Source organism: Pungitius pungitius, chromosome 2 (genome assembly GCF_949316345.1).
Source record: "Pungitius pungitius chromosome 2, fPunPun2.1, whole genome shotgun sequence".
NCBI classification, from domain to species: Eukaryota; Metazoa; Chordata; class Actinopteri; order Perciformes; family Gasterosteidae; genus Pungitius; species Pungitius pungitius.
In genome coordinates this window covers 1,419,376-1,447,070 of record NC_084901.1, presented here as the reverse complement: position 1 = coordinate 1,447,070, position 27,695 = coordinate 1,419,376, and the positions used below count along the sequence as shown (strand labels likewise).

At 47.6% G+C, this 27,695-nt stretch overlaps 1 protein-coding gene across 3 annotated transcripts in view; it reads left to right on the top strand.

Moving 5' to 3' along the window:
- The window catches only part of LOC119211373 (plexin-B2-like), a 58,169-nt gene that overhangs the window by 22,753 nt on the left and 7,721 nt on the right, over positions 1–27,695 (top strand). For all 3 annotated transcript variants that reach the window (XM_037462221.2, XM_037462222.2, XM_037462220.2), the window contains 23 exons: positions 15,065–15,585; positions 15,717–16,043; positions 16,174–16,312; positions 16,549–16,703; positions 16,787–16,966; positions 17,123–17,257; positions 18,021–18,121; positions 18,479–18,605; positions 19,549–19,717; positions 19,946–20,057; positions 20,147–20,258; positions 20,710–20,811; positions 20,888–20,983; positions 21,529–21,616; positions 21,801–21,964; positions 24,565–24,713; positions 25,261–25,396; positions 25,785–25,921; positions 26,034–26,216; positions 26,318–26,429; positions 26,913–27,122; positions 27,205–27,288; positions 27,550–27,639. In XM_037462221.2, coding sequence (XP_037318118.2) covers positions 15,070–15,585; positions 15,717–16,043; positions 16,174–16,312; positions 16,549–16,703; positions 16,787–16,966; positions 17,123–17,257; positions 18,021–18,121; positions 18,479–18,605; positions 19,549–19,717; positions 19,946–20,057; positions 20,147–20,258; positions 20,710–20,811; positions 20,888–20,983; positions 21,529–21,616; positions 21,801–21,964; positions 24,565–24,713; positions 25,261–25,396; positions 25,785–25,921; positions 26,034–26,216; positions 26,318–26,429; positions 26,913–27,122; positions 27,205–27,288; positions 27,550–27,639 — 3,624 coding nt within the window. In that variant the 5' untranslated portion in view covers positions 15,065–15,069. The remainder of the gene's footprint in view (positions 1–15,064; positions 15,586–15,716; positions 16,044–16,173; positions 16,313–16,548; positions 16,704–16,786; positions 16,967–17,122; positions 17,258–18,020; positions 18,122–18,478; positions 18,606–19,548; positions 19,718–19,945; positions 20,058–20,146; positions 20,259–20,709; positions 20,812–20,887; positions 20,984–21,528; positions 21,617–21,800; positions 21,965–24,564; positions 24,714–25,260; positions 25,397–25,784; positions 25,922–26,033; positions 26,217–26,317; positions 26,430–26,912; positions 27,123–27,204; positions 27,289–27,549; positions 27,640–27,695) is intronic.

Here is a 27,695-nt window from a genome sequence, read left to right as displayed (position 1 = left end):
CCGGCTGGTCCTTTGATCTCCTGGATCATTCTGATCTCCTGAATCGTTCACTGTTTCTTGTGCTGAGGCAGCGCTCCTCTCCGGGTTCTTTTACTTTCCAGCGTTGTGCAGCGACAAGCAATTATTGTCCTATTATTAAACCGTCTTCTTTCGTCGTGTGTCTTTAGGACCGAGAGTAAAGTCCTGTGAGATCTTTGAGATCTGACCCCTGCTGTGTCTGACTCAGTTGATTTTAAACCAACTGGGTATCAAAAGGTTTCCAGACCTCTGAACCCCAAAACAGGAGTGAGAAGCATATCCTTCCTTGTAAACTACACCGTTCAGTCAAGCTGTATCGCTGGATTGTCATCTTTCCAACGGTCCCTGAACACATCACTAGTGACAAAGGCTTCTGTCAAAAGAAACAAACCAAAACTGAGATATTTCAGCAGAAATGCTTTAATTTGTTAAATAGCTCCCAAGAATAAAACATTTGCTTTAACCAGATTCTGATTGGCTCATTAAATTCTGTGATTGATTCACCTGAGACCAGCGGTCATGTGACATTTAGGCTGGGAGGAGAGGATGCAAATGGTTTGATATCTCCAGCAAGCCTCCATTTCTTCCCTTCATCGGTATCACGGGACACTTGGAGACATTTGGGGTGGACAGATTTCTGTGTTATCACATTTTTGAAAAAAAAATCTTTAAAGGAAGATTTTTTCTTGTTTTTCCCGTTATTTAAGGAAAAGAAACATGCAAAAACCCCAAATCAAGTCTTCTCTTTTCTCTTTTCCATAGAGGTGAAGTACTTTTATATTCAACTGAACTTCAAACCCATTCAATTAAAATGTGAAAACAGCAAAACTCTGCTGAGAAATAGCTTTTGGTTTCAGGAGGATGAAACCTTCAAACCGGTTCTGGTGGTCTGCTCTTGGGTTAAAAAAAACAATCACGTCTTTCCTAGTGAGCTCATTCTCCGGGTGAGTCGTGTTAAAAGCTCTGCTCCCTGAAGGCGAACACGGAGGGACGGGAATAAGACGCCATGTAAACAGTCTCCGCTTTGCTGCCTTTTGTGATGATTGGATTGAGGAGAGCGGAGCGCTAACAGACTCTCGTTACCGCCACGCCGCCCTGAAGCCCTCCGATAGCGCCGCTCCGATGGCGTCGGTCCTCCCCTCGCAGGGATTGTCTCCTCCCGCGGGGTCAACAGCTCACAACACTTCTGTCTGAACGCCGGCGGGTTTCATCCAACTGCATTACTTATTTTAGTCAAAGCTTCATGCTGAAGCTGCATCCTGTTAGTGACCAGCAGGGGGCGACTCCTCTGGTCCCATAGACGTCTATGAGGAAATGACTCTACTTCTGTGTAGTGACCAGCAGGGGGCGACTCCTCTGCTCCCATAGACGTCTATGAGGACATGACTCTACTTCTGTGTAGTGACCAGCAGGGGGCGACTCCTCTGCTCCCATAGACGTCTATGAGGACATGACTCTACTTCTGTGTAGTGACCAGCAGGGGGCGACTCCTCTGGTCCCATAGACGTCTATGAGGAAATGACTCTACTTCTGTGTAGTGACCAGCAGGGGGCGACTCCTCTGCTCCCATAGACGTCTATGAGGACATGACTCTACTTCTGTGTAGTGACCAGCAGGGGGCGACTCCTCTGGTCCCATAGACGTCTATGAGGAAATGACTCTACTTCTGTGAAGTGACCAGCAGGGGGCGACTCCTCTGCTCCGATAGACGTCTATGAGGAAATGACTCTACTTCTGTGTAGTGACCAGCAGGGGGCGACTCCTCTGCTCCCATAGACGTCTATGAGGAAATGACTCTACTTCTGTCTAGTGACCAGCAGGGGGCGACTCCTCTGCTCCCATAGACGTCTATGAGGAAATGACTCTACTTCTCTCTTGATTTATTCCCTCAGTAAACATTGTAAACATGATGCAGCATGATGTTCATTTAGTGAATGATGGTCCATTTAGAGTCAAACAGACCATAAAGCAGGAGATGCTTTAGGGCGGGGCCTAACGCTGATTGACAGTAACTCCTCAGTCAGAATGTGGTCACTTCTTCTCACTGGTTGCAAAAGGCCAAGATTTCATCTTCATTATAAAAATGATATACTGTACATTTAAAGTCATCAAGAGCTTTTCACTCAGTTTATTTAATTTGTTTTAATTCATAACGATAATCAGCTTTTTCATGCAGCAACCATGAGAACACAATAGCCTCTTTGGACGGGACTTTAAACCTAAATACTCCTCCAACGTTTTGAATTACCTTCTATGGTATTTCCTCTTCACATCCCCCCCCCCACCCCCTTCCCTCAGAGTCACTCCTTTGGGCCACAGACCCGGATCATGAGGATTACAGAGGTTTTGGGTTTCAGAGAAAGACGACGAGGAGGAAGAAGAGAGATAAAGAGGGCAGTTGAAAAGGCGGGAGGTTCGGGGGGGTGAAGAGGATGAAGAAGAAGAGGAGGAGGAGGAGGGGGGGATTCTTGTGCCTCTTTCAGCAGTCTGATCTCCCTTTCAGTCCTTTTGCTTCACTCTCTTTCACGACTCTCTGTACCCATAATGCTTTGGGTTCAGCCTGTTTATATACACACACACACACACACACACACACACTCTGCAGTCGGGTGTGTTCTGTATTCAGTCTCCAGTCGGTGAATTCCTCTCTCCCTCCACACTGATCTGTATTTGCATTTATCGCATCCCTTCTTATATTAGCTGTCCGTCCTGGGGAGACGACGATGATGATGATGATGATGATGGTGATGGAGGGCTGATCTGAGGTCAGTGAGACTGACACTCTGTTAGCGACAGGAGGAAAACATGTCGATAAGAGTCGGGGGAAAATCTTTAGAAGCTTGTGATGCTGATTCGTCTTCCAGAAGAAGAGGAAACGATGGCGCTTAAGTTTGGGAAAGGTTTTGTGTGTTTCCAGCCATTGATTGAAGCTGATTGGGTTCTGGGTAAATATTCCTTCAGGCGACTAATCCCTGAGATGGACTCGTCTCGCGTTGTCTCATGAGATTAAGACGCGCTGTCTGTCTAATCCGGTTTGATTCCGTCCGCCTGCTGCGTTTTACCGCTCTGAGCCGGCGATTATTCACCAGCTCCATATTTGCACTTTGAGGCTGTGCAGAAGAACCAGTGGAGCACGGCCCACGTCTGGTGGAAACATCACGTCTACCCCAATTACCACATTTCATCCACTCAAATATTGTGGATAGAGAGAAGGACGGAGTCCAGAGACGTTGTGGGGGGGGAAATAAAAACGGCCTGGCATGCCTCGGCGTGTTAAGTATGTAAATTGGTCATTAGAGGCCCTTGTGGGGCCCAAACACTCAAAAAGCAGGAAGAGGCAAACGTTTCCCTTCCATCACTCGTCTGTTTGGGACGAGATCAGCGAGTTTTATTTCAAAGGGAAAGTTTCCATCTGCCACCAGGTTCTGTTGAATCGTCATTAGAAGCAGCGGCCGGGGGGGAGAACTCTGCTTTGTTGCCAGGGGCGACGTCACCGGGTCGCCTCCGCCACAATGTGTTTGATGGGAATATTCACCCTGCCAACAACAACTTGAGTTTCATCCAGATTCTGAAAGACAAAAAAAAAAGTCACTTTGCAGAAACCTTTTCATTTATTTGACCTGAAACGTTCAACTTCAAAAAACATTTGTCGGCTCACAGAAATCCCCCAAAACTATTATCACTAAAATAAACTTTAATTTCTCCTCCCCTGAACGCCTCTTCAATAGAGAACCTTCTCTTTGAATTACTCTTAAGTATCTTAATTAAATATTTGACTACTTCCTGGTCTCCTTCGGTCTGATAAAAATAAAGGAAAAGTAGAAATATATATATTTGAATCCAATATAACGCCGTTATCAGTTTTCACCTCAGTTTGCTTCTTTCACAAATTACCATCAAGTGTTTTCTTGGTCAGTAAAAGTTAGCACGTTAGCACGATAGCATCCCACTTCTGTCCCACGTCTTTGTGACGCTCGCTCTGTCGAGCTTTAATCCAGATTATAATCGTGACATTAAACTTTTTAAAGATGAAGTTTCAAATATCCTCCAAGGTCTTCTTCCCTCTCCCCCCCATCCGTCCCCCCCCCCCCCCCCCCCGGCTGTCAGCGACTTAAGCGATAAGAAACGCCGGCCTTCTCGCTCGTGTGTGTGTGTCGGCTGTCATCGGGATTTTTTCAGACAGGAAATCGACGCCAATCCTCAGAAGGGCTCCGTCGCCCGTCTTTGGAGATGAAGTCGTCAAATATGTCCCCCCCGCTCCCCCCCCCCCTCGCCGCTGAGGCGACATTTGACCTCTCAGACAAACAAGCGGAGCCTCGATCTCTGTGCCGAGTTGTTTGGAAACGTATTTAAGGATTTATTATTCCTGATTCAAGAAGTACCCCCCCCTCACCCCCCCTGCCGAGCGCAGTCGATGGAGCGAGATTAGTGGAAGTCAGTTTCGTGTTCAATAAAAACGGGTCGTTTTTTTTCTCATTAAAAGATATGAAAATCTTTTTTTCCTCCATTATCTGATTTTCTGTCATATTTGTAAAGTCGTATTTTTCCGTTAAAAGGCTTTCTGATTGTTCCAGACTGTCGGTCTGCTTCGTTCCTATTTGTTTAAATGTGTTTATCAGCGTCGATTCTGATTAACAAAGTCTTGAGTGATGTGCGGGGGCGGGGGAACTTACCCCGGGGGGGGGGGCCCTCAGCGCCGCGTTGTTTGGAGCAGCTCTGCCTCAGAGGTCGTGACCTCCTGAGAGCGATCCAGCGGGGGAGCAGGAAGTCGTTGGCGGCAGGAAATGAGCGTCGTGGACATCTGGTGGCAGCTGATGTGTTGTATAATAAGTTCATATATAGGGTGGAGATGTGTTCAGGTGGAGGACCCATCAGCTGGTTGTCTGCTGGCTGAAGGACGACGTCGTTAACGAGACACTTAATGAGTCATAACACGATAATGTCATCAGTCACACGCATTATAACATCATATATTAATAGAATGCTTTCACCCTCTATAAATATGTTATCATCTATATGAGCCTCACAGGAAGTAGACAGCCCCCCCCCCCCCCCCCACTCGCCTCTTTATCCTTCTCCCATCTGTCAGATTCCCATCTCTCTCCGTTCCCTATGAAGGTAACCTGAGAGGGGGGGGGGACCAGGTCACGTCACATGTCTTTAGTTAAGAAACCAGTGTTGAGGCTCTAATTCTAAATATTAAGATGTTTACATATTTACAGCCTTTAAGTTTGACTTCCTTTCCACCAGATGGGTCACGGCTTCACAGCTGCAACAAGGAGCTCAGATTTCAAACCTCACGCCTTTTAATCAAAGAGCTTTTAAGGAAATATCAGAATTTTAAGCTTCCGTTGGGTTGGTTTGGCCAGCGTGATGCGTTCAGGGACTGTCTGAAAGGAGGAAGTCTGAGGACAATGACATATGATAATTCTGGTGATTATGAAGTTCCATAGTTTGGTCAAAATGCCCCCCCCCCCCCCCCCCCATGGATTTTCAGTCTCGTTGTCGGTTCGCTCACATTCACAAGAGAAAAGAAAGTGAAACCAAGGAGGAGAGGAAGGAGTAACCTTTCTGCAGCTACTTCCATAATTGGATTGTGTGTGTGTGTGTGTGTGTGTGTGTGTGTGTGTGTGTGTGTGTGTGTGTGTGTGTGTGTGTGTGTGTGTGTGTGTGTGTGTGTGTGTGTGTGTGTGTGTGTGTGTGTGTGTGTGTGTGTGTGTGTGTGTGTTCCACCACTCAACACCATAGATCAGATAAAGGCCTGAGAAAATGACCAATTCTGTCTCTCGTTCTCTCAACGGGTCTCACACACACACACACACACACACACACACAGTCAATACACACGGCCTTATTTATAGCCTGTAGTTTCTTTCTAATTAAAGCGGCTACATGTTATAGATTTTATACATTTACGCCGGCTGTCGCCTCCTGAATCAAAGTTTGTTCTCCTGTGTGAACTTGATGTTTATTCGTCAGGTGTTAAAGTCCCTGTGACAAATGCTGCCGCTTTGCTCCCATCGTTCATGTGGGGGGGGGGGGTTAAGGGCTGAATGAAACCCATTAGGAGGCAGCGCAAGTGGAAATTACACATATTTAATTTAAGAAGCCAGAGCAGTAACACAAATGATATCATCATTATCATTAAAGATTTAATTCTTCCTTTTTTATTGCGTAAAACTTCAGAAAATGGTGATAAATCATATTCAAAAAGCCTGTTTTTCTTCCTGACCACAATTTACATAAATAATTCTCAGAAGACAATTTAAGGATTTAATGTCACACGAAATGAGGAAGCTTCGTGCATAAAGAATCTGGGTTGTGGTTCTTCCAGGTCGTAGAAGTGTCTGTTTCTCCGGTCGGGTGGAGGAGCTGTGCCTGCTCCATCAGGCAGATAACAGGGTGGAGGAGCAGGCCAGATAAAAGGACTGGAACCATAAATAGGTGCATGAAGGAGCTCAGCAGTTGTGGCACAAACGAGGAAAGCAAATGGACGTTTGTTTGGGGATTTTCCAAATGTTCATTTAAAAATCCAAATACCTTTTACGATTAGAAGGTACATTTATGCTCCAATAGAATAGCATCTAGACTTCAAAGATTACATTTTGTCCTTCAACAAACACACATTTATATGCAGTTTGTAGAGCTGGGGGGGGGGGGAAATGAGTTAGACATTACGTAACGTCCAATGCTAACAACGTGTATATTAATCCTGTTAGAGGGGAAATGAAGGAGAAGCTTTATATTAAAACATTCCATTCCAACAAAAAGCTTCTCAATTACACAACTTTTGACGAGGACGCTGCTCTCCTCTTATTCTTGTTGCCGTGGCAACTCACTGAAATAGATTAGAGGAATACAGAGAGTCTTCAACAGCGATTGGATGCTTCAGAATAAAAGATAAGAAACATTTGTTTTGTTCAGCTCGACATAACTGCACAGTGTGTAAATAACACTTGTTATCACAAGTTTTAAACCTTTAACTTTGGGAGCCGGTGGAGACCAAAGGTGGAGCAAAAAGAGCGACTTTGGCATTCTGGGATACTGGAGGACACCCTGAGGACACTTGGAGCTCAGCGTGATGAACTGTCCTTAAACAGAATTCTTATACATTATTAATATCCATTTATAGATAAATCAATACATTTTATTCACACAAAGGACCAAACTAGTCCATGGAAGGAGCAGCGAGGAGAATAAGCGATTAGATGTCAGGAATAAACCACTGAGGAACAACTTTAAATAATTCAGGCGGCTCAACCAACAAAGAGTTCTGTACTTTCAGTTCATCCAGAAAACCATCTTCTGATTTATTCAGGGGTTGTTTTTGGGGGAATTTCAGGTGGAAGAAGTAGAACTAGACACTTTCTGCACACACACACACACACACAGTGAGTTTAAAGGCGCTTGTAAAACACAACAGGACAAAGGCAGCTTCTAGTCCTAATGTGTGTGTGAAGGACTCAACAGAACTGTTTGGAAATACCTCCTTTAAATCTGAAGTAAACATTTGCTGAAAAAGAGAAACTACTCGTGTGTACATAATTCCTACATGTAGTTTGGTACGGAGGACGACCTCGTCCCCCCCCAAAGACGCACAAAGCCTCCCCTCTTCTTCTTCTACTCTTAATTCTGTCTCTCGTCCCCACAGCGGTGTAATCAGCGCCTCGTATTGTGAGAACAGATTAGCACAGCTGGGCTAAAAATCACAATCTGCCCCGTCGGATAGCGCACTCTGAGACGCGCACGCACGCACACACACACACACACACAGGTTACAATGCCGGGGGGGGCTTCCCTTTGAGTCCCGCCTCCTCAGAGCGGCTCTACCTGACTCACCTGTGGCCTCCCAGCAGGGGGGGAGAGTCCCTTCAGAAATGCTCTTCTACACCATGTGACCTGAGGAGGAGAGAAGGTTTATTTAAGCCACGCCCACATCGGAGGTCCTTTAAAGCCAAAACACAAACGCAACCTCGTAGCTCTGCTTCCTCAAAACGGAGACTGTACTTTATTTTGAAAAGGCAGCATGATTGTCACAGGTGGGAACTTTTTGGTGGAAAACCCCCAAAAATGAGGATTCACCTTTGGGCCGAAAACGTACAAAACAAATCAGTGGTGTGTGTGTGTGGTGTGTGTGTGTGTGTGTGTGTGTTGTGTGTGTGTGTGTGTAAGCTGCATAAACAGCTCGGAGGAAACAAATGCAGTGACGCTGAACAACAGCCAGAGCATTCATCGACTACAACACACACACACACACACACACACACACACACACACACACACAGGTCCTCAGGGCTGAGAGAGAGAGACGTGGAAACTAAAGGTCTCTTTATCGCTGTGCAGCAGCTGGCTGTCACTGGCTGATACCACAACAACTTCTACTACAGACAACACGCACACTGTTACACAACCTCCAGCTTTTTGTTTGCTTGTTCTCTGCTCAGAGGCTGATGGCCCTTTTTGTAAAATGTGAAACACACACACACACACACACACATGGATGGTGGCTGGCTACCATTTAGCTGGTAATACCCTCTAAATTCACACTGCATGGTAATAGTGTGGATTTCCCTGCTAACACCCTCATATAATGAACTGGGTCAGACACACTCATTGTGCGTGTGTGTGCAGCTCTGGTTGGGTGTGTGCATGCTTCAGCTGACCGTACAGGTGTGTGTGTGTGCGTGTTTGTGCCCGTGTGTGTCTTTGTGTGAGTGTGAACTGTTTAATATCCCCATATCCTCTAAATTTCCCCGGCTCCAAACCAGGGTCACACTTTTTCTCTGTGTGTGTGTGTGTGTGTGTGTGTGTGTGTGTGTGTGTGTGTGTGTGTGTGTGTGTGTGTGTGTGTGTGTGTGTGTGTGTGTGTGTGTGTGTGTGTGTGTGTGTGTGTGTGTGTGTGTGTGTGTGTGTGTGTGTGTGTGTGTGTGTGTGTGTGTGTGTGTGCATGAGTGTGTTGTGTCTTCGTACCTGCGTTTCCTGCATTGTTGCTCAGCGAACTCCCCATTGACCCAAATAGTTTTAACAAACAACTCGCTCGTCCTATTTTGTGGATATCAAAGCCTTGCTGCTTTCCCTCAGTACAAAGGAGTGTGTGTGTGTGTGTGTGTGTGTGTGTGTGTGTGTGTGTGTGTGTGTGTGTGTGTGTGTGATCACACCTGCATTATTTCTGCTGTCGTATCAGGAAACTGGGTGAAAGCAAAAGTTATTTTAATAAGATGGAAAACAGCAGAAAGTTTTCTCAAGTCTCCTCCGGCAAAGTGGCGTCTTTACTCACTCCGGATATATTTTTAAATAAACATGCTGCGTGTATTATAAAGTATGTAATTATTCATTTGCACATTCTTTTATTAGAGCCTCCAGAAGGAGCTTTATTTTAGCGTTGCTTGTGGCGCCCCCTGTGGACTGAAGCGGTGCAGCGGGGTCTGAAGGTCTTCTCCCTGATGCTCCACTGTAATAACAGACGGAGGCTTGGTGGCGTCACGTTGGATTCCACGCTGCTATGAAAATGGAGACTGAGTCCTACTTGTGCTCCGTGCTTCTTTCCAGGCTAGTTTTCACTGGGGCTTAGTCTCCCCCGGCGTGTCCCAGAATGCACCCCTTCCCTCCCTAAATCTGACTCTTCCTTTTCTCCCTTTTATCTCCCTGCAGCTCATGAATACACATTGATGTGAGATCTGTTCTACCTCTTTGTCTCCGCCTCACTTTCTGCAAGGTGTGTGTGTGTGTGTGTGTGTGTGTGTGTGTGTGTGTGTGTGTGTGTGTGTGTGTGTGTGTGTGTGTGTGTGTGTGTGTGTGTGTGTGTGTGTGTGTGTGTGTGTGTGTGTGTGTGTGTGTGTGTGTGTGTGTGCGAGACGCCGCTCTTCATTATGTACAGTTTGGGAGATCAAAAGGAGCGTCTCCTCGGCGCTTCTCTTCATCTCGGCGAGAGCTCGCCGGCGTTACACGGATCCCTCGCCGCTGAGCGTCGGCTCAACAGAACTCAAACTTGTAAAGAACGCCGTGATAACGGGACCAAGAGTCCGATTAAGCGCTTTGCAGAAGGCAAGGCGGCGTGCCTTCCTGGCTATTCTTACCCACAATCCTTTGCACAAGCCAGTGAGTCAAAGCTCTAGTTGCAATAGTCGGAAAACCAAAGTTTCATGTAGGCAGAACCATCCTGTTCTAAAGAGCATGATGAGAGCATCCAGTTCTACGAGGCTTATTGATCGTTTATGTGACGGAGATCTCCTCGGTTCCTCGATTCATCAAGAACCATGAGGAGGAACACGACAAATCAACCTTCACCTGTTAAAGCTGCATTCTGTGCAGTGACCAGCAGGGGGCGACTCCTCTGCTCCCATAGACGTCTATGAGGAAATGACTCTACTTCTGTGTAGTGACCAGCAGGGGGCGACTCCTCTGCTCCCATAGACGTCTATGAGGAAATGACTCTACTTCTGTGTAGTGACCAGCAGGGGGCGACTCCTCTGCTCCCATAGACGTCTATGAGGAAATGACTCTACTTCTGTCTTGATTTATTCCCTCAGTAAACATTGTAAACATGAGTTTATGGTCTCAGTCTCTAGTTTCAGGTCTTCTTCAATGCAGCATGATGTTCATTTAGTGAATGATGGTCCAAACTTCATCATCTTGTCCATGATGCAAAAGTTTTATTCATAAAGCCCCTTTAAAACAAACAAAACTCAAGAATGTCATCCACACACTGTGAAGACACTAAATAATGCAAACACACTTTGAATTGAATTCAAAGGGCTTTTTGAATGATTGACATTACAAAAACAGGGCTGAAATACAGAAGATTTCAGATCTCCACCTACTGACGTGACAGAGTTTATTAGCTGTGTGTGTTTGAGAAGGTGGAGCAGCTCCACCATGACACTCCACAACCTCTCCTCCGCCCCCAGCTGTGCAGTGAGGGAGCCGAACATCTGCTTCACACCGCGCTGCACTTCCTGCTCCATCATTCATCTCCCCGTTGTTTGTGTCCTCCTCATCTTCTCTTGACAGGAAGGAGTCCAAAACGAGATTCTCCACCTGTTCTGTTAAAGAAGTATTTTTATAAACCAGTCAGGTGTCTTTTTGATTGGGGCAATCTGGAAAAGGGTTTTAAATAAACACATTAAATATCTGTTTAAAACATCTTTGTTAAAGGTGCCTTTTGGCGCTCCTTGTGGACAGAGGCGGTAGTGTTTGTGTGAAGGAATGACAGTGATTCCCCCTGAAGAGCATGAATTCATGTGTTTAAAGATTAACGAGATTCCAGTTTCACCCGCAGAAAGACAAATGTTTTCCCTGAAAATTCTGTGAGGATAATCCTTAAAATGGCAGAATTAGAAGGTGGAGACGCTGAGAGCGGCGTCTCGTCTGGTGTCTCTGCACACGTTCTCCTGTCAGGTGGTTCAGGTTCTGGATTAAAACCCCAAATGGAGGCAAACATTCCGCTGTGATGGGATCAGCCGTTTGGCCGCAGTGTGTCTTTGAGCGGTTTCTACAAGCGACAGCGCCATGTTTTAGAGGTGTAACCACCTGGAGTGTGTGCTGCGAAAAGACATTTTGAATATTGAACCAGTTCTTGAGCAAGCTAACGATGTGCTAACGATGTGCTAACGATGTGCTAACGATGTGCTAACGTTAGCCTACCGGGTTTTTATGTCGGCAGCGGGTCTCATCACTGCTTAAAGAAGGCAATTAACCCCAACCAGCTCCAGATTGGACTGATTTCCATTGGCCTGCCTCAGAGGGGCGGGGCTTAGCGCAGGGTGGATTGACATAGTGTGTGTGTGTGTGTGTGTGTGTTATCTGTGCTTTTATCGGCCTGAGCAGAGGGAGAACTCTCCCCTCTTCTTCTCACCCTAAATCCTTTAATCTGAGTGGAACGAAGGCTGTGTCTCTGCCCCCCCCACGCTGCTGAATCACAGCCAGCCTTGTTGTTAATTGACAGCCTAAGGAGCCCCCCCCCTCGTTATGTATAAGTATGTGGGTAAAGGTTAGCTGTGCAGCAGGGAGTCTGGGACAATGTTAACTTTTTAAATGATGCACTTTGAGGCTCACGTGCATGAGAATAAAAACACACACATTTGCCTCTGGTGATTATTTTTGGGGCAGAAGCAGAGAGTCTTTTAATAAAGTTCAATAATGGCAGCGACGCTGTGGATCTGCTGGATTGTGTCCAGACACGATGACTCAACATTTAACATTCAATGCATCGGTAGTTTTCACTTAACTTTGTTTGTTTTCTTTCTTAATCCTCCACAGTTAATCCGCGCCTCGGAGTGATTTATAATCCAAAGCACCTCCAGCTTTTCCTAAAAAAAGATGATATAAAGCGATTATTTATGATTTCCGTCAGGCTACTAACGAGGTATTTTCATCTCACGGCAATTAGCGGCGTTTTCTTTTAAGTCCTGATGTAACTTTGGTTAATGAGGGCCGACGCCGTGGAAAGTAAGACACGCAGTGAACCGTTACCTTTACGGTACCCGTGGTCTCCGGTTCAACGTTGCCGTGGTGACGACCACCTCCTCCAGCCAGGTAGGAGAGACGATCAAAGACACGGACACTAGATTACATTTGCATAAGAGCGAATGCATCAGTGTCTCTTTACTCCACTGCAGCAGCAGCAGGACTTTAGTGCATTAATGTAGAGGGGTGTTTATTTAAGCAGATTGGTTTCCTTCCTTCCAGCCACAGGGCAGATTTCTCCTCATTTCAGGGGGGCACTTTTCGGATTAGTAATCCATCACATTTCCTCGCGTTTTTTTTTTTGTGGTTTGTGACCGATAATTCCGTTTGACGGTTTTTGGTGTCCTTGAACGCACCGTCAAAGCGTCCCTCCAAAACTAACCGCACGTTTTCTGCTCCCACAAACAAGTCGTGTCTCTGTCTTTTCCATGAACCAATTTCCCTTTTGATCCAAAAGTTGTTTGCACTAAAGTGTGTCTTTGTCCACACAGTGTGTCCTCTGTGCGTCTCAGTCGGCCTTTTGTTGTCCCTGCTGAGATGTTACCCAGTGGTACTGTAGACACTGTGTGTGTGTGTGTGTGTGTGTGTGTGTAGTGAGTGCCATCATTAGCCTAATCCTCTCCTCAAAGGTCCACTTTGTCACTGTGTGGTAACGTGCACTTTAGGACTAACACGGGCTTAGTGGCGTAACAACGTGAATCCTCTCAGGTTCAAACAAACCACTTCCTGCTGCACGTCGTCAGGTCCCGCCCATTTAGAGGCGTCTGCTTCGGATTAATCCAATTCAAATTACATTTTGAATTCATTTAAAGGAAGATTAAAACATTTATGACAATTTTCTAGACAAAACAAGAAGTAATGAAAAGTGAATTGTTGTCATGTTCAATATTTACCTCGACTGAACAAACACTAGAATCATTCCATGCTCTGTGGACTGTGGTGATGTGTGTGTGTGTGTGTGTGTGTGTGTGTGTGTGTGTGTGTGTGTGTGTGTGTGTGTGTGTGTGTGTGTGTGTGTGTGTGTGTGTGTGTGTGTGTGTGTGTCTGTGTGTCTGTGTGTGTGTGTGTGTGTGTGTGTGTGTGTGTGTTCTATCCTCTTCTGTCTCTTACTCAGAAGCTTCCTCTGTCTCAGCTCTCCTCCAGGCCTCTTCATTACAGCCAATAAGAACTCTATTTCCCCTGGGCTCCGCCAATCACAGCGCCTATATCCCCCTGGGCTCGGCCAATCGGCATCCCTGCCCCCCCGGTCCGATGTCGTGAATGGCTAATGACGCCCGGTGGTGGCCATGAATGGAGATGAGAGCGATTCAGCCACAGACGTGAGGTCAGAAAGTTGGAGCCAGAAAATAACGAAAGAACAAGGTGTTTAGAAGATGGCTCGTCCTATCGGTTCGGTCTAATTCGCTCAACCCGCTCGCACCAGAAGAAGGAAAGAGGCGAGGTCGAGAAGACCATAGACCAAAGTAAATGGTTTGACTCAGACAGACAGACGCTGGAGGTTGGACAGCGTTCGGTTCGCTTTATTCCCTCGGCTTCAGCAGACATTCCTGGATTCAGTTTCCCTCCAAACTTTCTAACAAAGGGGTCAGACAGACTTTCACAGAGCACGCGCTCTGGATTTTAATGAGTCACAGAGTGTGTGTGTGTGTGTGTGTGTGTGTGTGACTCACAGCATTAGCATCTCCGCGGTGGCTAACTGGTTGTTTACCGGTTGCTGCCAATTTAATCTCACACACTCTCTATTGTAATGCAGCGTTCTTGGACTCTTCTCCCCTACATTCATTTAACCCAAAACATGCCGAACCACCAGCCTTAACCCCCCCCCCCCCTGCCCCCCTCCTTCAGAAGGTGGTGGAGACCAAAGATGGAGCTACAGAGAGGAAATTTCATCTTCCATTCAAACCCAATGAACGCCAACATGTCCTCTGTAAAAAGCTTGAAGCCAAACTGTTGCTCACGAGGAAAGAAGATGAACACAAACACACCCCTTTGATGTCCATCTCATTCGTGGGCTGAGACGTTGCTTAAAGCAGGATGACAGAAAACAAGTTAAACAAAAGAGAGCAAGCAGAGAGAAGAAGTGAGATGCCACAGATGTTTATTTCCCTTTGATGTTTCCGATTCGCACCTCCGCAGCAGAACAATTACAGAGAAGCAGTCGTTTAAGTAGAATCCTTGGACCTCACTCCAGTGATGCTGGTCAAATAAAATAACCAGCATCACTGACTCCTGATGTCTGTGGCTCGGTGATCGGGGGCCAGTCTGCACACCAGTAGATCCTTTCTGCAGTGAAGCTTAACACAATCCCATCTGACATTAAGTTTATGAGAATCAACCAAAAACGCCTCTAACGCTTGTGAAAACACACACGCAGAAGCTCACAATGTCTAATTACGCTTCTTTTCTCTCACACACACACACACACACACACACACACACACACACACACACACACACTTCCTGCCTTTGTCTCTTGCCGATCTTTTTGGGCTCGTCGACTTTCCTCCCTTTTTAACCCGTTTCCTCTTCCTCCGCACACGTTTAAAAAATGTCTCCCGTCTTTGTTTTTTCCCGCCTCCAGACGCCATGACGGAGCGGCGGTGGGCGTGGCAGCTGGCCCTCGTCGCCCTGGCGACCGCCTGCGTGGTCCCCTGCCGCGCTAAAAACGAGGAGTTCCCCGCCGACACGCTGATCAACAACGTGGTGACGGACCCCCGCTCGGGCCGCCTGTACGTGGGCGCCGTCAACCGCCTCTACCAGCTGAGCGCCGACCTGCGGGTGGAGTCCCGCACGGAGACGGGCCCCAAGAAGGACGCCAAGCAGTGCACGCCGCCCGTCACGGACGCCTGCGAGGAGGCCGTGGACACGGACAACCACAACAAGCTGCTGCTGGTGCAGGAGGCCACGGACGTGCTGGTGGTCTGCGGCAGCGTCTTCCGGGGCATCTGCTCGCTGAGGAACCTGAGCGCCGTGGAGCAGCTGCGCTACTTCAGCGACAGCAAGGGCGAGAAGTCGTACGTGGCGAGCGCCGAGGAGGGCGTGTCCGTGGTCGGGGTGACGTCCTACTACACCAAGGACGCCAAGAACTTCACCGTCTTTCTGGTGAGGGATTGAACCAAATCTTGGCTTCAGATACCTGAGCTTTGGGTTTGAGCTTCTGGAAGCTCTCGTGTTAGAATCGGTAATAAATGTCCCCCCCCCCCCCCCCCCCCCCCCCCCCCCTGCACCCGCAGGTCGGCAAAGGCTACGGCAGCCACGACAGCACCAAGCTCATCTCCACCCGCATCCTGCAGGACTACGGCGACTGGGTGGTGTTCGACAGCATCATCGAGGCCTCGGCGGTGCAGGCCAACCCCTTCGTCCTGCGCTACCTCCACAACTTCCGCTTCGCCTTCAAGGACGGCGGCTTCGTGTACTTCCTGTTCTCGCGGACGCTCGGCGTGCAGGACACCAAGAACTTCACCTTCGTGTCGCGGATGTGCGAGGACGACCAGGGCTACTACTCGTACACCGAGCTGCAGCTCAACTGCAGCGGCACCAACAAGTACAACAAAGCTCAGGTGATGGGGGGCGGGGGGGGGGGGGGCATTTGGGCCTTTTACGTTTGAATGGGTTTGTCTTCACCCCTGAATTGGATTTGAAGTGCTGGTGGTTGGATGGAGATTGTCTGACTCTCTCGTCTCGTCGCAGGCCGCCTACGTGGCGACGCCGGGGGACGTTCTGGCTCAGAATATGACCCAGTCGGGCCGGTACGGACCGGTGTCGGCCTCCGACAAGGTTCTGTTCGTCACCTTCACTTCCGACGAAGACCCGTCCATGTCGGCCCTGTGTAGGTGTCGTCCTGCACGCTTTGTACCGAAGTCACACGATCCTTACTGTCAGATTGTTTCCCCTTGGTGGCCCGGTTCTTTTAGTTCAGCCGTGTCATGTGACGTGTGACGTGTCACTGACCGTTTTAAATCTATTTCAATTTAACATCGTTCATTTTAAAACAAATCTCTAGTCATCCAACGTTTTTGGTTTGTGTTTGAAGTCGTTATTCTGATAATAATCGGTATGTTCCAGGCATGTTCCCCCTCCCCTCCATCAACCAGAAGCTGGTGAGCATCACAGAAGCCTGTTACAACGCCAAAGGCCTCATTGACGATAAGGCCGCCGTCTACTCGCCGTACTCCTCCAAGTCGGACGAGCTGTGCAGCAGCAGCAGCAGCAGCAACAACGTGAGCGCCACAAACACGCCGAAACATTTCAAAGCGCGTAAACATCACGACATGAATGAACGCCGCGGTTTCTCCTCCACCAGAACGGCGAGCCCATCAAGAGCAAGTGCGGCGCCGAGCACCTTCCCTCGCCGCTGGCCAGCAAGGCCGAGTTTGCCCTCACCGCCGAGCCCGCGTTGGCCCGCAAGGGTCACATGACCGCCGTGGCGGTGGCGGTGGAGAATGGGCACGCCGTGGCGTTCCTGGGCACCGCCAACGCAGAGGTACAGACGCGACGCCGGCGCTTCACTCGCTGCTCTCCGCTCGTTTTTCTTCTCCTTCGCCGCCTTTTTGTCTCTTTCGTCTGTTTGCAGTTTCTGGTTTGAAAAGGTTTGAAAAGTGACCCGGGCGCCGCCTGGCCCGACGCCGTCTCTCTGCAGGTGCTGAAGGTTCACCTGTCGGCCCACGCCGAGGTGTACGGGCGGGCGCACGGCGACGTCACGGGAGAAAAGGTCAACAAGAACCTGCTGTTCGATTCCCACCTGCAGCACCTGTACATCACCACGGAGAAGAAGGTCAGAGCCCGTCAAGGTCACGGGGGGGGCGGGGCTTGATGAGACTTTCATTTATTCTCTCTGCCGTCTCATTGGATCATTTAGTTGTTCTGCTCGTGCATCCGTCTACATTACCACACACGGGACGGCTATTGATTTATCCCCCCCCCCTCCCCCCCCCCCCCCCCCCCCCCACTCATCAGTCCCCCCTTCGTCCTCTCGTCTCTCTTCTCCGGCCGCCACACCAAAAGTGGAATTGATGTTATTGATTTTGAAATGAATTAATTAGAAAGGCGCTTGAAGAGGTCGGCTCTCTGTCATCAGGTCAAGTGAGGACACTCGTCAGGCTTCTAAATGTCCTCCGCCGTGAAGCTCTTACGTCTCATTCGACATAGTCAACATTCAAATGCATCACGTGCCTCGGGTTCTATGGAACTAAACCAAAAGCTCCCAGAAGCTTTCTTCAAGAGAAAAGTCTCCTGTGTGCTTTCAGTGAGACGGGCTGTGATCCTTGTTTCTGACTCCCATCAAGAAAAGAAGTCCATAAATCCTCCTTAAAATCTCCAAAAGAATGTTTTCCCTGCGAGCTGCTGATAAACAATTAAACGTATTTAAAAAAAACATAAACTTGGGCATTAAAATTAAAAATGGGGTTAAATAGAGAATGGATGTTTTTAAATTGGTGTTTGGATGGTCATTCTTCTTTTTGTGATCCTTTCCTCCTGTTATTCATTCATATGTTGACGGCTCCTTCACAATAAAAGCTTGATTCACATGTTTGCAGATCACCAAAGTTCCCGTCCAAACCTGCCACCTGAAGACAGACTGCCAGTCCTGTGTCTCCATGAAGGATCCGTACTGTGGCTGGTGTGTCCTCGAGGGAAAGTGAGTCCCTGTGTGTGTGTGTGTGTGTGTGTGTGTGTTTCTTCGTCCACTCTTTATATAGTGTCTGTACTGTTGTGGTGTATTAGTGGGTATATGAAGCTGAAGTAAATACTAATGTAGTATTTATTATTATATATATCATGTATTTGTGGCACCAGATGGCCCCTGTGCCAGGGCCGTATAATGTGGTCGTGTAAAATAATAATTTGGATGTTTATTTTGAAAAGCCAATGTTCACGGGAGACAAATTGGAACAATTCAATATCACTTTTCTATGTGTTTAATGACATTCATGTGTGAAAAGGATTTCTGTTTTCAGGTCTAAGCTTGTAAATATCTTCCCCCCCCCCCCCCTAGGTGCACCAAGAAGAAGGAGTGTAACAGGTGGTCGGAGGAGAAGATCTGGCTGTGGTCGCCCAATCAGAAGTGTGTTGAGATCGAGGCCTTCGACCCGCCGAACCTGAGCCATAAGAAGACGGGGCAGGTACGAGATGCGAATCAACATGTAAACGTGTACACTTTATTTTGAAAAGACGCCCCAAAAATGCTGCTTCTGTCCAACTAAGCACTTTATGTGGGAATGAACATTGTCACCATTTGTTGAGGTCATAATTGAATCTGCTTTGGAGCCATTTCATCTGGCGTCCATTTAATTGATCTGATCTAAAAACATCGGTCAAATATCTTCTAAATGCTGATTGTTTGATCTGCACAGACTTTAAATTTGCTTTGCTCAGTTGAAGCTGTGTTAATTTGTATTCTTCATTGTGCAATTAAATATGTTTGTTAATAGTTGATAACGACATTCTGCCCTTTAAAGCTCCACTGGTCAATATTTGGACGTAAACAATGTCGTTCTTAGTGACAGGAGTCATCGACTTTTGTTTAGGAGGATGAATGATTATAATATTGAACATTTTTGTTCAGGGAGGTGTGATGAAGAACCGTGTGGTCCTCTAATAAAAGCATTAATGTCTTTTTTTTATCAAGCAATATACAATCGTTAAAAAAAGATTAATTATTTGTGTATGAGCCCAGAAAAGACATTAATAATAATAGGTCATTTTTTCAAATGATCGATCTCCAGCTTCATTTCATTTTAAATAAGTATATTTAAAGCAGCAACACATATTTAGTTAACATCGCGCGTCCTCTTTTGACTTTCTGTAAATCACTTGTTGAGGATGCAGACGGGTGAATCCGCGCTGAGGCTCCTACTTTGTGCTTTTTTTGATCGGATAATCTGATTTTTAAAGCCTCAAAGACGACGACTTCAGCCTCCTGCAGCTGTAGGTTTCTCAAAAAGAGGAGAAAGTGTCCAAGGAATTCATTTTTCTTTTTTAATAAAAATGTTTGAAATCAAAACGTTATAACTGTTATAACCTACTGCTATTAGCTCAATAACTCCACCCGTCCCTCTCGTCCAGGTGGACATAAACATACCCGCCCTGCCGGTCCTCGGTAGCTCGGACCAGCTGCAGTGTCAGTTTGGTTCCTTCACCAGCAGGGCCGTGGTGGTCTTCGCTGACAGCCAGGTGCGGGTCACCTGCTCGCTGCCGGACCCCGTGGAGATCCCCCCCACGCCGGACCAGCAGGGTAGGGAGACAAAAAATTATATTCTGATCTGCTGTTTCTATTTTGACAGCTCCAACTCTTAAAAAAAAGCCCCAAACATATTTAATTACATTTTGTGTAACGTGATCAATATTATAATATATTCCAATGTAACTTTTGGCATAAATATGAATATGGTATTCTAAAAACTTTTCCTTTGAATGTACATGAATATATTTAAACAATTTGTTTTAATCGTTGTGTTTCCAGACTACGTATCCGTCCCCGTCACGGTTCTGGTGAACAACAGCATCAAGGTGACGTCCAGAGAGTACGACTTCTACAACTGCGCCGACACGGTCAAGAAGAACCAGAACTCACCGTAAGACGGACAACACACGCTCACACACACATTAATCGCACACACACCCACACATGCGTGTGTGTAAGTAGAGTATGTGTTGTTTTCAGGTGTATAGCGTGTGTGACCAGTAAATGGCGGTGTCAGTGGGACGCCCGGGATCACACCTGCAGCGACAAGGACGACGCTGCAGGTGGAGAACACATCGTCAAACCTCAGCAGGTAGCGTGATGTCCTGGCGACGCATGGCTAGCTAGCTGGCTAGCTAACTGGTTTGGGCTGTTCTGTGAGGCGGAGTGACCTGTGTTTAGCCTAATGATGTAGCATTACAGCACGGCTAGCCTTCCAGCTAGCTAGCTAGCTTATTCCAGCTGAACGCTAGGTAGCTAGCTAGCTTATTCCAGCGTGCTTTAATGCTACACTGGTTACAGAACATACTTGACACTCAACATTTTTATATTAGTTAGCAAACTAGCCAGGGAGCTAGTTATTTTGTGCTAAACTTGTGACAGAACACACGTGACACTTGAGGAGATAGCTAGTTAGCTAATTCCAGCGTGCTTTAATGCTACAATGATTACAGAAGACACTTCTGTGGACACAAAGTGCTGGACTGTTGTTTTGGTATCTATTGTGTTGAATACACCACGTGTCGTGTCCTCCTGTGACGAAGGCCGACAGTTGTCCTCAGTTCGAGTCCCCGGAGCCGCTGCTGGTCCCCGTTGGGTTCCAGGTCCCCATCAGCTTCCAGGGAAGGAACCTGGGCATCTACACGGTGAGACCCGACCCCTGATCCGCCCCACCGCGGACCACCCAATCACACCATTAAACGCCCCTCTCTTTGCCCCCAGGGAAAGAGCTTCTCCATCGGGACGGAGCTCATGAAGGACACGGAGGTGACGGTGACGGCGGAGCAGGGGTCAGAGTTCAAATTCACAGGCTATGAGGTCAGTGTGAAATGTCGGGTTTGAATGTTAATTAAGTACGAATCTACAGACCTCAAAAAGACAAAGATGTTAAATAAACAACTAAATGTATTTTTCAGCAAAGTACAAAAAAATAGGTTTTCTGCTTGTAGCAATGATAAAATAAACATAACGAAATCACTGCAGTGACACATCCGTCGTTTTTCCTTCTCCTCACAAACCCATTTGGTCCACTTAGACTAGGAATCCTCTAAATTTGCCCCCTGAAGGGCTGCTAAGCAACCGCAGGGCTGTCACCCCTCAGCTGCAGTTCTTCCACTTCTCTGCCTCGTGTTGAGTCCTAAAGATTTCCAATATGTGGTTAAATAGTGTGTGTTTCCGCACTCTTCTTACCCCCCCCCCACACACACACACATACTCTCGGACACATTGATTTAAGGCTGCAGGAGTGTGTTTTGGAGCAAGATAGATGTGAGGTCATTTAGTGTTGAGCTCCAAAGAGGGAGGAATGTTTAGTGACTGTGTGTTAATGCAAACTGTGTGTGTGTGTGTGTGTGTGTGTGTAGTTCTCCTTTGACAAGCAGCAGGAGGTGAACATATCTTTCCATATCAAAGACACAGACACTCTGAGAAAGATTGACAGCACCCTGACAGGTTGGTGTCTCTCACTCACTCGTGAAAGCAGTTATTTTGCTGCTTGACTCTTATTTTCAAATGTAATACCCTCCTAAGAAAATGCTAATTAGCTTTAACCTCTTCCACTTCTTCTTTTCTTCCTTCTTCTCGTTCTCCTTGGTATTCTTCTCCTTCCTCTGCGTTTTCGACTCCTCTTCCTCAGTGGTGCTGTATAATTGCTCTGTGGGAAGAGAGGACTGCAGCCTGTGCAAAGACGCCGAGGCGGCGTACCGCTGCGTCTGGTGCTCCGCGGATCGCCGCTGCGTTTACCAGGAGAGCTGCTCGCGGGCCGAGCCGGCGCAGTGCCCCGACCCGGAGATCACCGACGTGAGTCATGGAGGAGAACCTCGTATCATTCAGTAACAGTGGACTCATTTACTTGTGACTGGTTTCATTAGGAAGTCCTTACCCAATGAATTCCTTTATATATAAACTAAGTAGTGTAGAGATGAAATGGTGGAGAGACATCCTCGACCTTCTGATCACTGGAGAGCCGAGTGTGTCCTGTTAGGAGCAACGTACAGACTTCCTTCTGACACCAACGGACCTCCTGTAGTTCATGAAAACACCAAACACAAGACGGCGAGCTGCACGCGGCGCTTTGAAGGGAGCGAGTGAAGAGGAACGAGCTGAAATGAAGCAATCACACGGCCCGCTGAGGACACCCATCTCGCACACGGAGCAATAACAAACTGTTGTGGGAGGTTTCTCTTTGTTTGTCAGCACAGAGACACAGAGACACAGAGACACAGAGACACACAGAGACACACAGAGACACACAGAGACACACAGAGACACACAGAGACACACAGACACACAGACACACAGACACAGAGACACAGAGACACAGAGACACAGAGACACACAGAGACACACAGAGACACACAGAGACACACAGAGACACACAGAGACACACAGAGACACACAGAGACACACAGAGACACACAGAGACACACAGAGACACACAGAGACACACAGAGACACACACAGAGACACACACAGAGACACACACAGAGACACACACAGAGACACACAGACACACAGACACAGAGACACAGAGACACACAGAGACACACAGAGACACACAGAGACACACAGAGACACACAGAGACACACAGACACACAGACACACAGACACAAAGACACAGACACAGACACAGACACACACAGAGACACACAGAGACACACAGAGACACACAGAGACACACAGAGACACACAGAGACACAGACACACAGACACAAAGACACAAAGACACAAGGACACAGAGACACAGAGACACAGAGACACAGAGACACAGAGACACACAGAGACACACAGAGACACACAGAGACACACAGAGACACACAGAGACACACAGAGACACACAGAGACACACAGAGACACACAGAGACACAAAGACACACAGACACAGACACACAGACACAGACACAGAGACACAGAGACACACAGAGACACACAGAGACACACAGAGACACACACAGACACACAGACACAGAGACACAAAGACACAAAGACACAGAGACACAAAGACACAAAGACACAAAGACACAAAGACACAAAGACACAGACACACAGACACAGAGACACGCGGGTGTTTCCTCAGCCGCTGGTCGGTTGTCCTGCTCCCGGGAGGATGAACCTTAAGGCTCCTCCCCCCGTGAAGCTCCTCCTTGGAGCAGCACGTCAAGCTTCTGTTTGCGTTGGCTTCGGATATTCGTGGTCCCAGAGGATGAATCCCATCATGTTTCACAGAGAAAGATTTACTAAATTTTACTAAAGTAATTTACTCAATAAATAAAATCCCTTCAGTGTCAACATTTTAGTCCCATTTATTATGAAGAATGAAAGTATAATTCTAATTACTGCTGACATTCTAAACATAGATTATGGTTTTATCTCCTTTTCCTCAAGGCCTCTAAATGTATTTAATCTCGTGTGAAATGCACACATCTACTGACACAATAACACGCGGTGCTCCTACCTTTAGAAGAAGAGAGACGTAATGCCTCCATCTGCTCGGATAATCGTCTCCATTAGTTCCCTCGTTTCTTCTCCTCGTTCATTCTGACGATTTGTCTTCGTTTAATCACATTTTTGGAGAATCCGTGCGGCTGCTTCAACAAAGAAAGCAGAATTCCTCAATCAGTCACGACTCTTCTGCTCAGTGGGACATTTCATTTGCTTTTAGACGCTGCCGTATATTTGTCAGATGTTTATTTATTGGTGCAGTTCTGAGGATGCGTTTAAGTACTTTAATTACAGTAAATCTAGCCGTGATGCGACTTTAGCTACATGCATGTTACAGATGATTAGGACCATGTTGCAACATTTCAGTTCATTTCAACATCTGAGACAGAAAGTAATGCAGTACACCTACTCCAGTGCTCTTTCTTCTTCTTCTTCCACATCATGCCGGCTCACTTCATTTATTAGACGGCTGCTCCGCGGATTCAATTCTCCGATTAAACGCAAAATGACCCTGGCACAGTTTAATATCTCCCCTCAATCGAGCAATTCCCTTTGAGTCATTCTGCAAGTGGCCTGGGAACGTCAGTGCAGAACCAAAGAAACCCACAAACGCTTCTCAATACTTACGTCTAGTCAATTTTAATCTGATACAAGGAGGCGCAATGTGGTAAAAATTGTTTAATTTAAAAAAATATATATTTTTTTTAAAATCAGGCCGTTCAGGAGAGAAATAAAGCAGACTGTATCATTGATATTTTAATGGGATGAACGATTCGAGTCAGATGGCTCAGTGTGAGACACCAGGCTGCTGCGATTGGTCAGCAGCCTGGTGTCATAGTGATGTCATAGTGATGTCACAGGCCCCCGAAGTGATACCTGTGCCTCCCTGCAGGCATTGCACAGCGGTTCTAAAGACAGAATACACCTGTTTAGGATGAAATCCATTCTGCGTTTCCAGATCGTCCCTCGCTTCGGGCCCCTGAACGGTCAGATCTCCGTCACCATCAAAGGCTCCAACATGGGCATCAAGAAGGAAGACGTCAAGAAGATCACTGTGGCCGGCGTGGAATGTGACCACCAGGGGGAGCGGTACTCTGTCTCCACCAGGTACTGAGATCCTCCTACACGCATACTGGTGTAGTATAAAGGTGTAGTGGAGCAGAAAGCAGAGAGTGTAGTACTGCAGTACCTCTAACCCACAGTACCAGTACCTCTAACACGCAGTACCAGTACCTCTAACACGCAGTACCAGTACCTCTAACACGCAGTACCAGTACCTCTAACCCGCAGTACAAGTACCTCTAACACGCAGTACCAGTACCTCTAACCCACAGTACCAGTACCTCTAACACGCAGTACCAGTACCTCTAACACGCAGTACAAGTACCTCTAACACGCAGTACCAGTACCTCTAACCCACAGTACCAGTACCTCTAACACGCAGTACCAGTACCTCTAACCCACAGTACAAGTACCTCTAACACGCAGTACCAGTACCTCTAACACGCAGTACCAGTACCTCTAACCCACAGTACCAGTACCTCTAACACGCAGTACCAGTACCTCTAACACGCAGTACCAGTACCTCTAACCTACAGTACCAGTACCTGTAACACGCAGTACCAGTACCTCTAACCCATCCCTTGTGGCGCAGTGTGGTGTGCGAGATCGGGCCGGCGAGGCCCCTCCCCCCGATGGACTTCCCCTTCGAGCGCATCAACAGCGGCGCGGTGGAGGTGGAGCTGGAGGGGGGGCGGAGGGGGACGTCTAAGGTGATCTTCACCTATCGGGTACGTGTGGACCCAATCAGCTGCTCTGGTCTGAAGATGAATATATTTACCTATAAATCTGCCTTTTATAAAGGGTTTGTAGTTAAAGTGCTCCACGACAAAGTAAACAGGAAAAATAGAATAAATAGAAGTAAATGTAATTATGTAATAATGTAAAAGAATGAAAGGAATGTTGTTGGCAAAGCAGAATAAATGAGTTAACATAAAGTTTACCTGAAGAATTTTATTGCATTATAAAAAAATGTATTTGCAGCTGGTGAAGCTCATTTGAATTTAAATGTAACTTATAATAATCATTAAAAATGTAAAGTCAATACCATCAAAGTTTAAGTAGAAAAAAGGATGAAAGAAAATAATTTGCCCCCCCCCCCCCCCCCCTTCTGTCCAGGACCCCAAGCCGCTGCTCGTGCACCCGGCGAGGGGTCCGGCCGCCGGCGGCACGCTGATCACCGTCCAGGGGGAGCACCTGGACACCGCCACCAGGGGGGACGTGTCCGTCGCCGTGGGGGGGGTTCCCTGCGAAGTGTAAGAGTGAAACACGCCGTCAGCGTCACGCGCCGCCCGAGAGAGACGGGCTCCACACTAAAAGTCCTCCCCCCTTCGCCTCCTCTTCCCCCCCCCCCTCCCACCCTCCCAGGATGGCGTTCGGCGAGCAGATCACCTGCAAGACCGGGCGGTACCGCGGGCCGAAGGTTCCCTCCGATCTGCTGCCGGTGACGGTGCGCTACGGCAGGAACACCACCAAGGAGGTGGCCTCCGCCTACCAGTACTCTGAGAACCCCAAAGTCACGGACTTCCTGCCCAAGGAAAGCTTCCTGTGGTGAGTGGCGGGGGGAGAAGGGGGGAGGAGGGGGGGGGGGGGGCAAAGCAAAGCACTATTTTAATAGGAAATGATGAGTCAAAATCCCATTTCCACACCAGCGGCGGGCGGCGCATCGCGGTGCTGGGGAGCGGCTTCGACCTCATCCAGAGGGCGAGCCTCAAGGTCGTGCCCCTCGCCGACGAGTTCTCCCAAAGCGCCTCACCTGCAGAGGTAAGAGAGACCACAGCTGGTCGGGGGGGGTCATTTCACAATAATGATGCCGAAACGTAACAAAGAAAAGCTGTTGAAGACTTAAAATAGACACTGAAATATAAAACCTCTCACCTGTAAAACTACATGACAACAGAGTCACTGGTTCATCCACTCATTCAGTCTGTCCAGTGTTTACAAGAAAAATGATTTAAAGCTTCAGGAAGTTGTTGTGCATTTATGTTCTTTGTTGAAAGTGGTATTTCATGTCTTCAGTTTCTCTCTCACACACACACACACACACACACACACACACACACACACACACACACACACTCATTTCTCTGTTTTCCTTCTGCTGTTCTTTTGTTGCCATTTTTCACTGTCGTGTTTCTCTCGTCTTCGGCTGTTTGCGTTTCTTGGTGTTTGATAAACTAAAAGGTCTCTCTTATCAAAATGAAGTGACTTCACATCGCTTTGACTCCTCCTCCTCCTCCTCCTCAGTTCGTCCAGGAGGCCCTGAGTAAGAACGACACCGTCCTGGTGTTCCTCTCCCCCCCCGCGGGCGCCGGCGTGGACCCCCAGGAGCTGAGGACCTTCGTGCAGCTGGACAACGAGACGGAGGAGCTGAAGAACTTTGTCTACCACCCGGACCCGACCTTCAACAAGCTGGACAAGAACGTCATCACCGAGACCAGCGTCATCATCGTCACCGTGAGGAAGCCCCCCTCGCCCCCCCCCTCGCCCCCCTCTCAGGGTCAGATGAGTCACGCTCTTCTTCTTCTTCTTCTTTCAGGGGCGAGGATTCACCAAAGCCATGACCACCGCGGAGGCGCAGGCCTTCGTGGGAGACGCCTCGTGTCGCGTCAACGTCCTGCAGGTGAGGCTTCTTTACTGAACGTGTGATGTCACTCTTCACTCAGCATTAAAGGGAATATATTTTATCCATATTCATCCTCTGAAGTATTTTCAGAATTTAACTTTATAAGAAGCGTTGTTTTATGTTTTTAAACCCATTAGGACCATTTATTTAACTTTCTTTTAGGAAAGAAGTTCCTAAAAACAAATAATCTGCAAGACAGCATATTACATCTTCTGATCTAATCTAAAGCCCCCCCCCCCCCCCCTTTTACATCTCCAGGACGATAAGCTGATCCTGGATGCTCCTCTGTCGCAGCCCGCGCCCAAACGGCAGCGCCGAGACGCCACGGACAACAAGCTGGAGCTCGTGGTGAATAAAATAAACAAACCCTGAAAGTCTTCTGCTTCCGTTTGTCTTTGTTCCCG